General features: G+C 40.8%; 4 protein-coding genes across 7 annotated transcripts; all 4 read right to left on the bottom strand.

Moving 5' to 3' along the window:
• Positions 1-433: 433 nt before the first annotated feature.
• On the bottom strand, positions 434-1,451 carry LOC147164334 (gamma-crystallin M3-like). Of its 2 annotated transcripts, none has more exons than XM_086090611.1 (3): positions 1,375-1,451; positions 850-1,092; positions 434-767 (listed from the first exon to the last, which is right to left on the bottom strand). In XM_086090611.1, the coding sequence occupies exons 1-3, from the start codon at positions 1,405-1,407 to the stop codon at positions 486-488; spliced, it is 558 nt and encodes a 185-aa protein (XP_085946737.1). In that variant the 5' UTR covers positions 1,408-1,451; the 3' UTR covers positions 434-485. The 2 variants fall into 2 exon arrangements, with proteins under 2 accessions (XP_085946737.1, XP_085946738.1); XM_086090612.1 differs by having other exon boundaries at positions 434-764.
• A 3,301-nt stretch (positions 1,452-4,752) lies between these two features.
• On the bottom strand, positions 4,753-5,708 carry LOC147164333 (gamma-crystallin M3-like). 2 transcript variants are annotated; one of them, XM_086090614.1, is made up of 3 exons: positions 5,657-5,708; positions 5,302-5,544; positions 4,753-5,095 (listed from the first exon to the last, which is right to left on the bottom strand). In XM_086090614.1, the coding sequence occupies exons 1-3, from the start codon at positions 5,687-5,689 to the stop codon at positions 4,814-4,816; spliced, it is 558 nt and encodes a 185-aa protein (XP_085946740.1). In that variant the 5' UTR covers positions 5,690-5,708; the 3' UTR covers positions 4,753-4,813. The 2 variants fall into 2 exon arrangements, with proteins under 2 accessions (XP_085946740.1, XP_085946741.1); XM_086090615.1 differs by having other exon boundaries at positions 4,753-5,092.
• A 2,705-nt stretch (positions 5,709-8,413) lies between these two features.
• On the bottom strand, positions 8,414-9,300 carry LOC147164332 (gamma-crystallin M2-like). Of its 2 annotated transcripts, none has more exons than XM_086090698.1 (3): positions 9,147-9,300; positions 8,832-9,074; positions 8,414-8,752 (listed from the first exon to the last, which is right to left on the bottom strand). In XM_086090698.1, exons 1-3 carry the CDS (start codon positions 9,153-9,155, stop codon positions 8,477-8,479), a joined length of 528 nt encoding a protein of 175 aa, XP_085946824.1. In that variant the 5' UTR covers positions 9,156-9,300; the 3' UTR covers positions 8,414-8,476. The 2 variants fall into 2 exon arrangements, with proteins under 2 accessions (XP_085946824.1, XP_085946825.1); XM_086090699.1 differs by having other exon boundaries at positions 8,414-8,749.
• Positions 9,301-12,282: 2,982 nt separating this feature from the next.
• Positions 12,283-13,150, bottom strand: LOC147164331 (gamma-crystallin M3-like). Its single transcript, XM_086090697.1, has 3 exons — positions 13,019-13,150; positions 12,688-12,930; positions 12,283-12,604 (listed from the first exon to the last, which is right to left on the bottom strand). Exons 1-3 carry the CDS (start codon positions 13,025-13,027, stop codon positions 12,329-12,331), a joined length of 528 nt encoding a protein of 175 aa, XP_085946823.1. The 5' UTR covers positions 13,028-13,150; the 3' UTR covers positions 12,283-12,328.
• Positions 13,151-13,718: the final 568 nt, after the last annotated feature.

Here is a 13,718-nt window from a genome sequence, read left to right as displayed (position 1 = left end):
AAAACTGAAAAGGATTCCAGTGGAGAACTTTTAGCATGGTATACTTAGGGTTATCAAGAAAATACTGTACATGAACTACAGTAAATAGCCGCCCATTGAGTTGAGCAAAATCCTTTATGTAGCCACATTGTGCTTCAGAGTTTGTTGGTCAGAGGCTGACTGAAAACATAATTTGGCCCGGGAAGGAGCCGGTGACGTGAGAAGCAGTGTTGCTGTGTCACGTTAAATTATTTGAAATAAGTCAATTTCATATTATTATATTTATTTCACTATCAGCTTCATTGCTCATCAAACCTCATTTTGAGGCCCACGTAAGTAGGGTCCCCTCGCCGCCCCTCTTTTCACGCCACTGCCCCCGAAAAAGGAAAATAAAATTGATCATGCAGGCCGAGATAGATTGTCACAAAGTAAAGGTGAATATCTGACAAATATGGAATAGTGCACGACATTCTTTATTTAATGGATTTGAATGTTACTTTATCCATTTAGTTGCAGGAGTCAGTGATTTGTCTCATGCTCATGAAGGGAGTGCTGCTCACGCCCATCTCCTTGAAGCTGCGGTATTCGCCAGGCCTCACGTAAATCATCTTGCCACGGAACTGGGGCTGCTCGAACATCAGCCAGTGGCCCTCCGTCACCTGACAGGACATGCATTCATTCATATGGAAGCGCTCCATGACGTGGTCGCAGTCATCCATCAGTTCGTGTGACTGGCCGCTGAAGTTCTCCCTCTCGAAGATCTTCATCCTGAACTGGCCTCTGTGCTGCTTGGAAAGAATCCGGGAAAGAGGTGTTAACATCGATGGAAGTTTCTTGAGGCTTAGGACGGACATGGCTTTCTATACTCACCTTTGGAATCATGCGGCAGGACCTGATGCAATCTCTCATGCCCATCATGCTCGTGGAGTCTGCGTACTCGCCCCTCCTCATAAAGATCTGGTTACCCATGAAGTTTGGACGCTCATAGACCATGAAGCAGCCGCTCTCCACGCGGCAAGACTGGCACACGCTCAGGTTGGAGGACATATCCGAGCAGTCGCTCGTGCACTCATAGGAGCGGCCCTGGAAGTTCCTCTCCTCGTAGAAGATGATCTGGTAAAGTAGGAGGGGATCGGTGGTCAAACAAATGGCATAAGAACATGAATCTAAACAAGCAGCAAGGCGTTAGGTCAGCACATCTGTCAAATATGTAATTCCACATTCCAAAATATAAATTGAAGACTCTTGTCTATATGTTCCATGTGAGCATTTTGGACCTAAGCGAGGGCATTCCTAAATCTGCTGAGTCAGCTGTGATAGACTCCAGCTGATTCTCAACCCTACACAGGACAAATGTTACGAAATAGATGGACAGATGAATTGAATGTGACGTACCTTGCTCCTCATGCTGCTGCCAGTGTTGCTCATGCTGGACGTGGATGTGTTTCTGTGGTGTGCTGCACCTGGTTTAACCCTTTCCTTTTATACCTGACCAAACGATGGCCCCTCCCCTTCACAAAGCCCGGAGTCAGCGATTTACTATTGACACCCAGAACACAGAGGTTATAGCCATAATTTCACGGCAGAGGGGCTTTCAGTCTTTAGAAAAGCCTTTTCTTTCACGATAGAAAGCATTTTGGGCCATGTTATTCACATGTGAAAAGGTCCAACTGTGTGGTTAACTATAGCTGGTATAGTATAGAATTGTCTGTGGTCTTTGAAATGGGTTTCAGACATAAATCCCACAGTTAATAACTTATACTTGTAATTATAATTGCTTCTGAATTTTTTTTTCCATATTGTTTTACATTTTTACAATAAAACAGTGTTTTTCAGGGTATAAACGGAATCTTTTTATAGTAACGTATATTATGAGGTATAAACAAAAGTGTCAAATTACAATCTAAATACTTTATTTCTAGTAAATGGGTTATATGGTAATTTTGAGAAAATATATAGTACAGATCTCAAAACTCAAAATTAATATTTAGCACTTTATGGTGCAAAACACAAATAATGTTGTAGATACACACAGTACAATACAATAAACCCATATGCCTACATGAATATATGATGTGGGAAAAAAAATCGACTTAAATGTTTACGTCACGTGACTCCTGACGTTTGATTGACGGGTAAATGGACAGTACTGATGTTGAGACTTAAATGAAGATGATGGATCAAAAGTACAAAGAAGCCAAAGGACGCCACCAGGTGCCCAGTTTAGAAAAAAAGAGAAGATTGATTTCTGCATTGGTGGCAAGTCCATTTTTTGTGGGGCCGCAAAGTGAGGCAATCTTTCGCCCAGGGCCCAAATCTAGCCAGAACCACCTTTGTATATAAGAGTCATTCCAGAATTGGAGAATATTTGGGCTTCAAAATTCTTTGATTCTCTGATTTTCTGCTACATATTCATAAATAATAAACTATCAAAGGCTAGATTAGCTCATTTTACAGACCAATGGTATTTTTTTTTTTACCACAACCCTGTTAATGTAGTGCAGCCAGTCACTCTAATCACAGCAACAGGTTTGCAGGTAACATTATTGCATGTAAATAAGTAAAGAACAAAAATGAAAAATTAATAATTGTCTTATTGTGATCATATGCATAACATGATTGCATGAGATAGAATGAGACATTCAGTCACGTTATAAGAATATGAAAATAGAAGAGAGGACATAGCCTACCGTTTCAAATTCACAGCTTTTGTCTTCTTCTTTTTCTACATGTTAAAAATGTTATGGTAACAGGGTTGTGCGCATGTTGTGGGGCACATGTTCCATAAATAATACGCAAATGTTCCAAAAGTTACAAGAGACAGTAATGAAACAAATTATCCCCCCCCCCCACCCACACACACACAATTTAAATGTCATTTTGCCTGTTTTATTTGAGATTCAGTTTGGTCAGTTCGTTTGGGTGGGATGGACAAGAAAACATTTTTTTTTCCGAGGGTACTCCAGATATATTTGGTACTTTAAAAACTATTTTCAAGCATTCTTTTGTGGTAGTTATTTTTTTCCCAAAAAATTTTTGTAATTTTTTTTAGATTTGGTCTCAGGACAAGTACATTTATCGGAAACCTCATGTTTAATCATTTTGAATGTTGATTATTTATCATTTGATGTGTGGGATGTAAAATGTCCTCCAATTGAATTCTGGAATGACCCATATATTCACTGGTTGTTGGTGCAAAGTCAGAGAAGTCTGAGCATTTAAAATCTTTGAGATTGACATCATCTGGTCTTTCCAGACAATGATTGTGAACCACCCATGGCAATATCAGGTCTCAGCTTTCCAAAGCAGATGGTGTATGCTAAAAGATCTGCAGGGTGGCCAAACTTTTGCAGATGCCATTATTTTTGTTTTCTGTTATTTTGAAAGTATAAATGATGGAGATAAAAATCTTGCTTTTTTATTTGAGTTTTTTTAACATATGTTATAAGAATGTCTTATCTGTAATTTGACGCTTTTTGGAGATTGGTACCCAAACTTTTGATCCCCATTGTACGAAATACTATACATTATATATATATATATATATATATATATATATATATATATATATATATATATATATATATATATATATACATTTAAATGCTATTACGGTAATCTGCCCCAGCCCCCTCAAAAACACCCACATTTTTTGTTACATATTTTTAATGAAGAAACATAGCACTGTATTCGAAAACTGAAGTAAAATATTAATAAAAACAAGAAGAAAGAATATGTAAAGTAATAAACTGACTCCATAAAGTGTAAATTAATCAAAAGTCTCACGTACACACACTCGCACACTAGTATTTGTGTGTTGATGTCAGGAGCTCTGACTCCAGATTTAACCAACGGTTAGTTGAAGTGTGAGTGTCTGCTCCATGCTCCTTTCAGCTGATTTCATGTTGTATATGCTTGTTTAACTTGTCCCATTCAATAAACAACTGAAAGTGCTTGTTGGGTAGGGTGACCAAATGTCACATATCCACTTTTTTACATTACACGTTTTTTGTGTGTAAATAAATGTATGAAAATGTCAGGTTTTCATTGTGCGATAAATGGGAGACGGAGTGCACCTTGTTGTTCCCGCGGACTGCTCCCAAGTGTAACGGGAGTGGTGTAGGAAAAAAAAAAAGTGTTTTGAGTGTTATTATTGTCATATACAATAGTCCCTCGTTACGTCGCGGTTCACTTATCGCGGAATCACAGATTTGTATTTGGGTCCAAAATTCACACATTACGGGGTTTATCTTAATCAGATTTATATAGCGCTTTTCTAGACACTCAAAGATGCTTTACAATGGAATGGATACATTATTCATGGTGGCGGCAAGCTACTTAAATAGCCACAGTTGCCCTGGGGCAAGCATGGCTGCCAGCGTGCGCCCTCCGACCACCACCAAACATTCACACCTTCCATACACCAGTGTGAGAAGCACTGGAGGCAATGTGTGTGAAGTGCTTTGCCCAAGGACACAACAACACGTGACTTGGGGAGAACGAGGATGGAACAGCCGACCTTCTGGTTACTGAACTCAGCCACGGCCGGCCACAACAAATCCTGGGTTGTATCTGGCTATTTCACGAGTTTTTCAGAGATTAAGTTATGTTAAAATAGTTCTCATGTATGACATATTTGAGGTAACTATGTTGAGGTCGGGCCAAGTGTCCACTTTTTTGGAAACGTCACCCTAACGTCGGGGCACTTGTAAGTCAAAATACCAGTGTGCTCTTCTTATTTACTTCTTCTAAAAAGTGAACGTGTGACAAGTGTTTGAATAGTACAAGGTTTCATTTTATTTCATTGATTGTTTTTCATACATTCAGTGAACGTTTAATTGCAGGAGTCCATGATGCGTCTCATGCTCATGACCCTCATGCTGTCCAGGCCCATCTCTCTAAAGTTGCGGTACTCGCCGGGCCTCACATACGCCATCCTGCCACGGAAGTGGGGCTGCTCAAACATCAGCCAGTGGCCGTCCATCACCTGGCAGGACATGCAGTCGTTCATGCGGAAGTGCTGCATGATATCGTCGCATTCCTCCTGCAGCTCGTGAGACTGCCCGCTGAAGTTCTCCCTTTCGTAGATCTTCATCCTGAACTGACCTCTGTGCTGCTTGGAGAGGATCAGAAAAAAAAGTGAAGCCATCTTGCGTTGCCACTCACTAAGCTCGCCTAACTAGAATACAATAATTTTTCTGCAGCTTTTCACGTCATATTTTGTCTCTATGGCGAAAATGTCATATTTAATTGCATTTTTTTTTTTTACAGAACCTGTATACGTAATCAGAACGGCCTCATTCGCAACCCTGTTCAACTCACCATTGGGATCATGCGGCAGGACCTGATGCAGTCTCTCATGCCCATCATGGTGATGTGGTCGGCGTACTCGCCCCTCCTCATGAAGTGCTGGTTTCCCATGAAGCTGGGGCGCTCATATATCACAAAGCAGCCGCTCTCCACGCGGCAGGACTGGCACCTGCTCAGATAGGAGGACATATCGGAGCAGTCACTCATGCACTCATAGGAGCGGCCCTGGAAGTTCCTCTCCTCAAAGAAGGTGATCTGGGAAAGCAGGAGAAGACAACATTTATGCAGATTGAGCTCTAATTAGGACAATCGGTAAGAAATTGACATATTGGTGAATGCGTATGGAATTAATTTAAATCAAACTTACCTTGCCCCTCATGCTGCTACCAGTGTTGCTCATGCTGGACGTGTTGCTGTGGTGTGCTGTACCTGTTTTAACCCTTTCCTTTTATACCTGACCAATCCATGGCCCCTCCCCTTAACAAAGCCCCGAGTCAGCGACTTACCATTGACACCCAGAACACAGTGGTATAGCCATAATTTGAGGGTCGCAGGAACATTTCTATCTTTAGAAAAGCCTTTTCTTTCATGATAGAAAGCATTTTCAGCAGAGCTAGCCATGTGACTAGTTCCAAACGTGGTTGACAACCATGACTTTGGGTTGTATAGTTGAGAAATTTGACTTTTAAGTGGATTTTAGTCATAAATTCCTTAGAAACAACTTGTACATAGACTTTATAGACTTCAACCACTTTTTGTTTGAGCAAGTGTAACTCAGTGGTGGTAAAAAAAGGAAATTAGATACAAAGAATATATATATATATATATATATGCATAAAATAAAATTAAATATATATGACAATATATATTAAATAGGTATGACAAGGTAAGTGGATGGATGGATGGATACAATAATAAAAATAAAGAATGTTATACAAGCAGCAAAAATATAAAGCAACACTTTTGTTTTTGCTCCCATTTTTTATAAAATAAACTCAAAGATCTAAAACTTCTTCCACATACACAATATCACCATTTCTCTGAAATATTGTTCACAAACCAGTCTAAATCTGTGATATGGAGCACTTCTCCGCTGCCAAGATAATCTATCCCACCTCACAGGTGTGCCATATCAAGATGCTGATTAGACACCATGGTTAGTGCACAGGTGTGCCTTAGACTGCCCACAATAAAAGGCCACTGTGAAAGGTGCAGTTTTGTTTTATGAGGTGGGGGGACTGTCTACATATAATGAACAAAACGGTTTTGAACAGTTTTTAAGGTACAAATTCACTTATTCAGCAAACGGCCTAAGACATAATGCATATGTTTAATTTGATAGGCAGTTGTGGCAAATGGAGTTGACTTTGCCTGTGGTTCAGGCTTTATGGGCCAAAACACTTCCCTTGGCCGTGAGTTGTCCAAGTGCTTGAAGCACACAATGCAACATTTTCATTATCTGAAGAGTGACAAAATGTCAATGTAACGATTATTGTTGTAACACTTTTCAAGAACTGTTACAACTGGGGCTGGACACGATCCTAAAATCCTGATTCGCTAATCGTGCTGACTTTAGCAAACTAATTCTGGTTGGATTCATAACTTAATGTGATATATTTACAGAAAAATAAATACAATTTGACGTAAAATGGAGAAGATTTACATAATGTCTACGGTGTCCAAAACGTGTTACAAAGCCCAACATTCAATTATTTGAAGACGTATTCAATTTTCAATTCAATCTTTATTGTTCCACTTTTAACATCAAAGAGACAGACACATGCAAACATGAAAAATGTATACATTAAAAAGACATGCATACCAGTGTTTCCATATGTTTAACTGGTGGCGTACTAGCATACTGGTGGCGGCACGGTGGCTAACTGGTTAGCACATCCGAAAAACATGAATGGTAAGTTAATAATTATCTCTGAATTGTCCCGATAAGAAGTGAACGGTTGTTTGCCTGTTTGTGCCCTGCGATTGACTGACAACCAGTTCAGCATGTATCCCGCCTACAGCCCAAAGACAGCTGGGATAGGCTCCAGCATGCATGCGACCCTCATGAGGATTATGTTTGGATGGTATACTGGTTTATTTGTGAGTGTCACCAAGATTTCATTTTGAGACTTTTCCAGCCTACAAATAAAACTAAAACTGCACTCCTCCGCAAAATTACAGTAAGAAAGAAAACTCTACCCATCATAGTTAGAGCGGGTTTTGCACTGCACTTGTGCGGCTGGGCATGAAAATACAGTCCAATGTTACATAGGATAGGTACATGCATCCTTTTGCCACACACTTGGGATGAGTTCAATCAATCAACAAACAAAGTGCAAAACTTTATTTTAAATATGGTTGTCTCCACTGCTTTTATAATTGTCGCAATAAGTTAAAGTGAACACACAATTTAGCGCCTACGGGTACATTTTAGGGTATTAGTAAATCCGGCTAACCTTGCTCTGCAAGTTGAATTATGGCGGTATTTGTGACTTCAAAAACTACAAAGAATACATCTTGTACCAAGTCCATTGATTTTCACTGAACCACTAGTGATTCGGACCAATCACAGAGATCGACATTATGTTTAGGGGCGGGATATGCAGCTGTGGCAAAACCAGGAAGCGCAGACACCGTGGGAAACAAATTAACCTTACAAGGACGAATGTACGCTGCAATTAATTCTGTTCCTGTTGAATGTTGAACAGCGGCGTTTTGTGCATTTTTATCTGGTAAAGATGTTCGTGTTTTGTTTTTTTTTTACCCTAAAACGAGACCGAAGGTTACGTTTTCATCCCTTGCCGTGATTGGTCAAAACAAACGTGCACAAGATGGCGCATCGTCTAATCAGCTCAAAGTATTGTACAGAATGTTTCGCCTTTCCCGCCGAGCAAATCACCGTGGAGCAGTCCCAGCTTGATATTGTGAATCACAATTATTAATCTGACTATTGCCAGGTTAAAATCTGGCACCAAGACTACAAAATTAATTTTATTCTCATAAATTAAACATAAAAATATGGTAAGGTCAAGAATTTTCAGAGCAAGAAAAAATAATGCTGCAGTCTTTGGTTTTCTTCAGGCAAATCATACAATATCATAATGATGATGACCAAATGAGGATATGCAGATTTTTGAGAAAACTTTTATTTACGTTCTTTTCAGAGAAACATTCCACAGAACGACTTTCATATGTCCATGATGCGCTTCATGCTCATGAACCTCATGCTGCTCAGGCCCATCTCCTTGAAGCTACGGTACTCGCCGGGCCTCACGTACATCATCTTGCCACGGAACTGGGGCTGCTCAAACATCAGCCAGTGGCCGTCCGTCACCTGGCAGGACATGCAGTCGTTCATGCGGAAACGGTCCAAGATGTTGTCGCAGTCTTCCTGCAGGTCGTGGGACTGGCCGTTGAAGTGCTCCTTCTCGAAGATCTTCATCCTGAACTGGCCTCTGTGCTGCTTCGGGACAGTTTGCACATTCTAAAATCCATTGTCATTCTTTTTTGAGTAAATGCTTTGTGAAAGTTATCTCGCCTACCATGGGGATAGAACGGCAGGACCTGATGCAGTCCCTCATGCCCATCATGCTCATGGAGTCGGCGTACTCTCCCCTCCTCATCAAGTACTGGTTACCCATGAAGTTAGGGCGCTCGTAGACCATAAAGCATCCGTTCTCAACCCGGCAGGACTGACACCTGCTCAGGTAGGAGGACATATCGGAGCAGTCACTCATGCACTCATAGGAGCGCCCCTGGAAGTTCCTTTCCTCAAAGAAGGTGATCTGGGAAATGGATTCTCGAGTTGAAAAATGATTCCAAAACAGATGACTCAAAGTATGGATTTGTGCGCTTACCCTGCCCATGGTTGTGTTTGCTGCGTTGGTTCCACAGAGACTTGTTATGCCGCTTTGGTGACGACGCCACCGTGTCTTTTATACCTGACCAAACCCAAAGACTCTGCGGCCACCATTGTGTGCGAAACGCTGACACAGCAACATGGTATGGAGGCCCTATGGAGTGCTGAGGGGCATTCGTCACATTTCCACGTTGACTGCATCCTAGGGAAGTACAATCACGTTTTCCCGCACGGAAAACAGAACAATGAGCATTTTCTCAAGGCTTCCAACAGTGAGTAGGACATTACCGTCTGATTTACTCAAAACACGCCGCATGACACTCTGATCCGTAAGCCGACAATTTATAGGCATGAGCATCCTTTTGTTTCGCCGACAACAATAGTCTGACACGTCTGTTTAGAAAGCAGCGGTCGACAAACAAAAGTGTTTTTTCTGGTGGTTTGTGGAGACATGTAGGTATGTATGCATACATATATGTTAAACAAATGGGCGAGCATTGTGACTTTTAATCTGTTCTGTTAATCAGGTTTGACTCAAGTCATCTGTGATGTCATCAGCCCTGTGTGGATAGTAACTCCAAAATCTCTTTGCACCTCAGAATAAAAACGCTTATGTGGAGTTTCCATTGGTGAGAATGTTGAATACATTTGCATTCTCCAGTGGATTCTGATTGAAATTCTAGCTATTTCCATGGGTATTGTACCATTTTGTAAAAGGCTAGGGGTCTGACTTACTGACAAAGGTTTTTCTAAACTGTGGTTCATTGGAAGCTAGTGGCCAGGTAGGGAGGGACATGAGAGACGGGAAACTGAATACCCCACCATCCAACTTTTCATACTTGTTATCCTCTTCAGGGTGACAGGGAGCTGAGTTGATCTAACATTTCTGTATGAATATAATTATTTTCCAATATAATTTTTGGCAGGATTATTTAATTAAAGAAATGCACAAAGACACTCTTTTTGTCTGACAAATATATTGAACAGAATGAATTGACTTGAGTACCTAAACAGACACGAGATGAGACAGGTTTACTGCACAAAGGCAATTGACCTTTCACAAAAGCCCCACCCCCTTCAGTTGACGCTTCCAGGTCCGACATCCTTCTGCACACTTGCAATGCATACCAGAGCATGTCAGTGAGTGTTTTTGGAGCAATATCTTCCAGATCAAGTCAAAAGGGTCGACACTATGCAGTGGATGGATATGTTCATAATTTTAAAATATACAGAAAAGCGGACTTCACAATTATTGTGGCTAAAGCATACCGGTCTCAAAATAAATCTAGTAAACAATGGTGGCTCTCTCAGCGTGGAAATTGTAATCCCGCAATATAATTCCCATTTTTAATGAATGTACCTGTAAAGTATGTGCGTGTTTCTTTTTCTTTGTCTGAAACATAATGGTTGTCTACGCTGACGTAACACAAAATGATACATGAAAACAAAAAGTGCCTGTTACAATTTTATGTTCACTTTATGTAAATCAATGAAACAACATCACACAGGCCCCAATATGAGACCCAGCATAAACTACCGACTAGGACGTTAAGTTACCCAACTAACATTAATAACGATCAAGATCGTGTATTTTTACGACGCATGTCATAAAGAACTCGCCAGAACTGAGGAAGCACTCGCGGAATTCTGTGTTGAATGGCAGATGATAACGATATTCTGATAATATACAATATTAGATAATCGTAAGTATAACTTTGATGTCCAGTTTTGTGGACAATCTTGCCTCTAGAGCTAAAGTGAATTTGACAACATAGCTAAAAGGTGTGTTACAATTAATTATAGGTGTAAATTTGTGGAATAATTTTGGAATTAACCTGAAAAGGTGTGAATCGCTGGTTGTGTTTAAAAGGATGTATAAAAACAAAGTACAACAACTATATTTAAATCAGGTATAAGTCGGTACAAATGTAGAAAATAGAATGCAATTAAAAATGTATGTGTAAGCATGCTGATTTATATATCTATAAAAATATTTGCTTATCAACTAAATGTTAACTAAGTGTTGGCATATCTATGCACGTAAAAGTGAAGCTGTATATGTGTAAGTTTGCGGGGGGGTTTTGGAAGGGGGTAGGACTTGATACGTTTTTTACTTCTTCCTACTCCCTTTTGAACATGGGGCGAAATGGGAGCAGTGAGCAGCAGCAGAGGCCACGCTCGGGAGTCATTTGGTGATCTAACTCACCAATTCCAAGCCTTAATGCTGAGTGTCAAGCAGGGCGGCAATGGGTTCCATTTTTATAGTATTTGGTATGACCCGGCCAGGAGATTGAACCCACAACCTCCAAGTCTAACAGCAGACACTCTACCACTAGGCCACTGAGCTGGTTTGGAAACCTGGTAAGGATCCTGATTATTTAATTCAGGCGTGTTGGGGGAGGGAGACATGGAAAGCAGGCTTGATAGGGGCTTTCGAGGAGTCTGCCATCTTATAATATAATGCAAAAATTACCAATCAAAACAGTAGTGAGAAAAAGAATAGCCATAGATTTTTCAAACATGGTTCCTGAAATATGAGGGGAAAGCATGTATTCATCAGAATTGTTGTCTAACATTGCAGGTGACGTCCCTAAGTAAATGGTTCCTGTGCCATCGTCAAAAACCTAGCGCTCTAGCAGGGTCTCTGTTCGGACCCAAATATTACCAGAAACGTTATTTTTTTGAACATTTCCTGTGGTGTGAACTTGCTAGGTTTCTTCAAAAGTACATGGTTAAGTCTTAAGAACTCTGCCTGGCAACAAGTGTCTGTGAAAGCATTTCTGAATATACTGTAAAGCTTTAGTTTCATTTAAGCAGTTTATTTTTTATTTTTATGAATCTTAAATGACTTTTGCTGCCTGTTTAATTTATAGCATGACCATCTTGTCGCCCAAACCAGAGTTTGTGGATTCGATCCCGGGCCCTTATGACTATGTTTAAGTGACCTTGAGCAAGATGAACCCCCAGCTGCTCCTGATGCTGCGCCATCAGTAGGTGACTGAGGAGTTAGTATGAAACGCTTTGGTGGAAAAGCGCTATGCACATGAAAGTCCTTTATTATGAAGTCTACATAAGTGGTTGCAGCCCCAATAATTTGTTTTCATCAGGACAGATCAAGATAAAGAACAACAAAATTAGATTTTAGAAAGTCATATCATTTATTTTGGCAACAATGTACAATTAACATGAATCGGTGATGCGTTTCATGCTCATGAAGCGAGTGTTGCTCAAGCCCATCTCCTTGAAGCTCCGGTGCTCACCGGGCCTCACGAAGAGCATCTTGCCTCGGAGGTTGGGCTGCTCGAACAGCAGCCAGTTGCCCTCCATCACCTGGCAGGACATGCATTCGTTCATGCCGAAGCGCTCCATAATGTTCTCGCAGTCGTCTGTGAGTTCGTTCATCTGACCGCTCAGGTTCTCCCTCTCAAAGATCTTGATTCTGAACTGACCTCTATGCTTTATTTTGATGTAAAACAAAATCAGGAATTAGAGAAAACGGCAGGGAAACTTGTGAAGTGTTTGTTGTGTTTTCGACCTACCATGGAGATCATGCGGCAGGACTTAACACCGCTGCTCAGGCCGATGAGACTCATATAGTCTGAGTACTCGCCTCTTCTCATGAAGTGCTGGTTGCCCATGAAGTTGGTACGCTCGTAGAGCATGAAGCATCCGTTCTCCACTCGGCAGGATTGGCACCTGCTCAAGTAGGAGGACATGTCGGCGCAGTCGCTCATACATTCGTAAGAGCGACCCTGGAAGTTCTTCTCCTCGAACAAGATGATCTTGGGGGAGGGGTGGGGGTGGAGGTGCACATTTGTTTAATTTGCTGGTATAATCAAGTAGAATCACCAGTGGCGGTGGTTTACCTACCTTACCCATGTTGATAGTGGTGGTCTACTGGATCGCTCAGAGAACTGCGCTTGAACTGATACTGCTCTGTCTGAACATGCATCATTTATACCTGAAAAGAGACAAAGACTGCGTGCCCCCTATTGTCTAAAGTCCTGAGCAAGCACCTGACTTTAAAAGCCTATAGAGTGTCGAGTTGCTTGCACATATAGCTGCAGGGTCATAACGTCCACGCAGAATTTTCCTTTGACAGGAGTCGTGCATTCTTTTTTTTTTCCAGCAATTTGATGTAAAATAATGATTAGTTAGTATACGAAACAAACAACTGCAATGTGATTAGATGTATGCAGCATCATATGTTAGCATACAGAAGAGCTTCACATTTTCTAGATCAGTGTTTCACAATTTTTATTGAGCCAAGGCACATATTTCACATCCGAAAAACACCACTTTGCAAATTGATTCACAAAACGTTCACCGCTTTTTGTTGGATTATGTTCCACCTGTGAAATTGTCGAAGAGCATTTGATTGTTCTCCCTGTTACTATACATGGCTGGCATAGGTAAGTTTGCATTAAAGTTATTCTCGCGCCACCTGACTTATGAGAAGCTTGTGATTCATTTTATTGTAACGCGTATGGGATATGGAAAAATAGCAGATCAACTGATTAGATGCTTGTTGGATGGTCTTCAGCGCTCTGTGAATATTCTTATGTTTGAT

This window comes from Leptonotus elevatus, chromosome 12 (assembly GCF_054856555.1).
Source record: "Leptonotus elevatus isolate MCC_2025b chromosome 12, RoL_Lele_1.0, whole genome shotgun sequence".
Classification (NCBI taxonomy): domain Eukaryota; kingdom Metazoa; phylum Chordata; class Actinopteri; order Syngnathiformes; family Syngnathidae; genus Leptonotus; species Leptonotus elevatus.
This window is presented reverse-complemented; position numbering and strand designations above follow the sequence as displayed.

Bases quoted from the DNA above. Each gene is read 5' to 3' on its own strand.
- LOC147164334 (XM_086090611.1), bottom strand. From the start codon at position 1,407: ATGAGCAACACTGGCAGCAGCATGAGGAGCAAG. The intron at 1,093-1,374 runs GTACGTCACATT...CTACTTTACCAG, and splicing joins GCAGCAGCATGAGGAGCAAG to ATCATCTTCTACGAGGAGAG. The intron at 768-849 runs GTGAGTATAGAA...ATTCTTTCCAAG, and splicing joins CCTGCCGCATGATTCCAAAG to CAGCACAGAGGCCAGTTCAG.
- LOC147164333 (XM_086090614.1), bottom strand. From the start codon at position 5,689: ATGAGCAACACTGGTAGCAGCATGAGGGGCAAG. The intron at 5,545-5,656 runs GTAAGTTTGATT...CTGCTTTCCCAG, and splicing joins GTAGCAGCATGAGGGGCAAG to ATCACCTTCTTTGAGGAGAG. The intron at 5,096-5,301 runs GTGAGTTGAACA...ATCCTCTCCAAG, and splicing joins CCTGCCGCATGATCCCAATG to CAGCACAGAGGTCAGTTCAG.
- LOC147164332 (XM_086090698.1), bottom strand. The intron at 8,753-8,831 runs GTAGGCGAGATA...ACTGTCCCGAAG, and splicing joins CCTGCCGTTCTATCCCCATG to CAGCACAGAGGCCAGTTCAG.
- LOC147164331 (XM_086090697.1), bottom strand. The intron at 12,605-12,687 runs GTAGGTCGAAAA...ATCAAAATAAAG, and splicing joins CCTGCCGCATGATCTCCATG to CATAGAGGTCAGTTCAGAAT.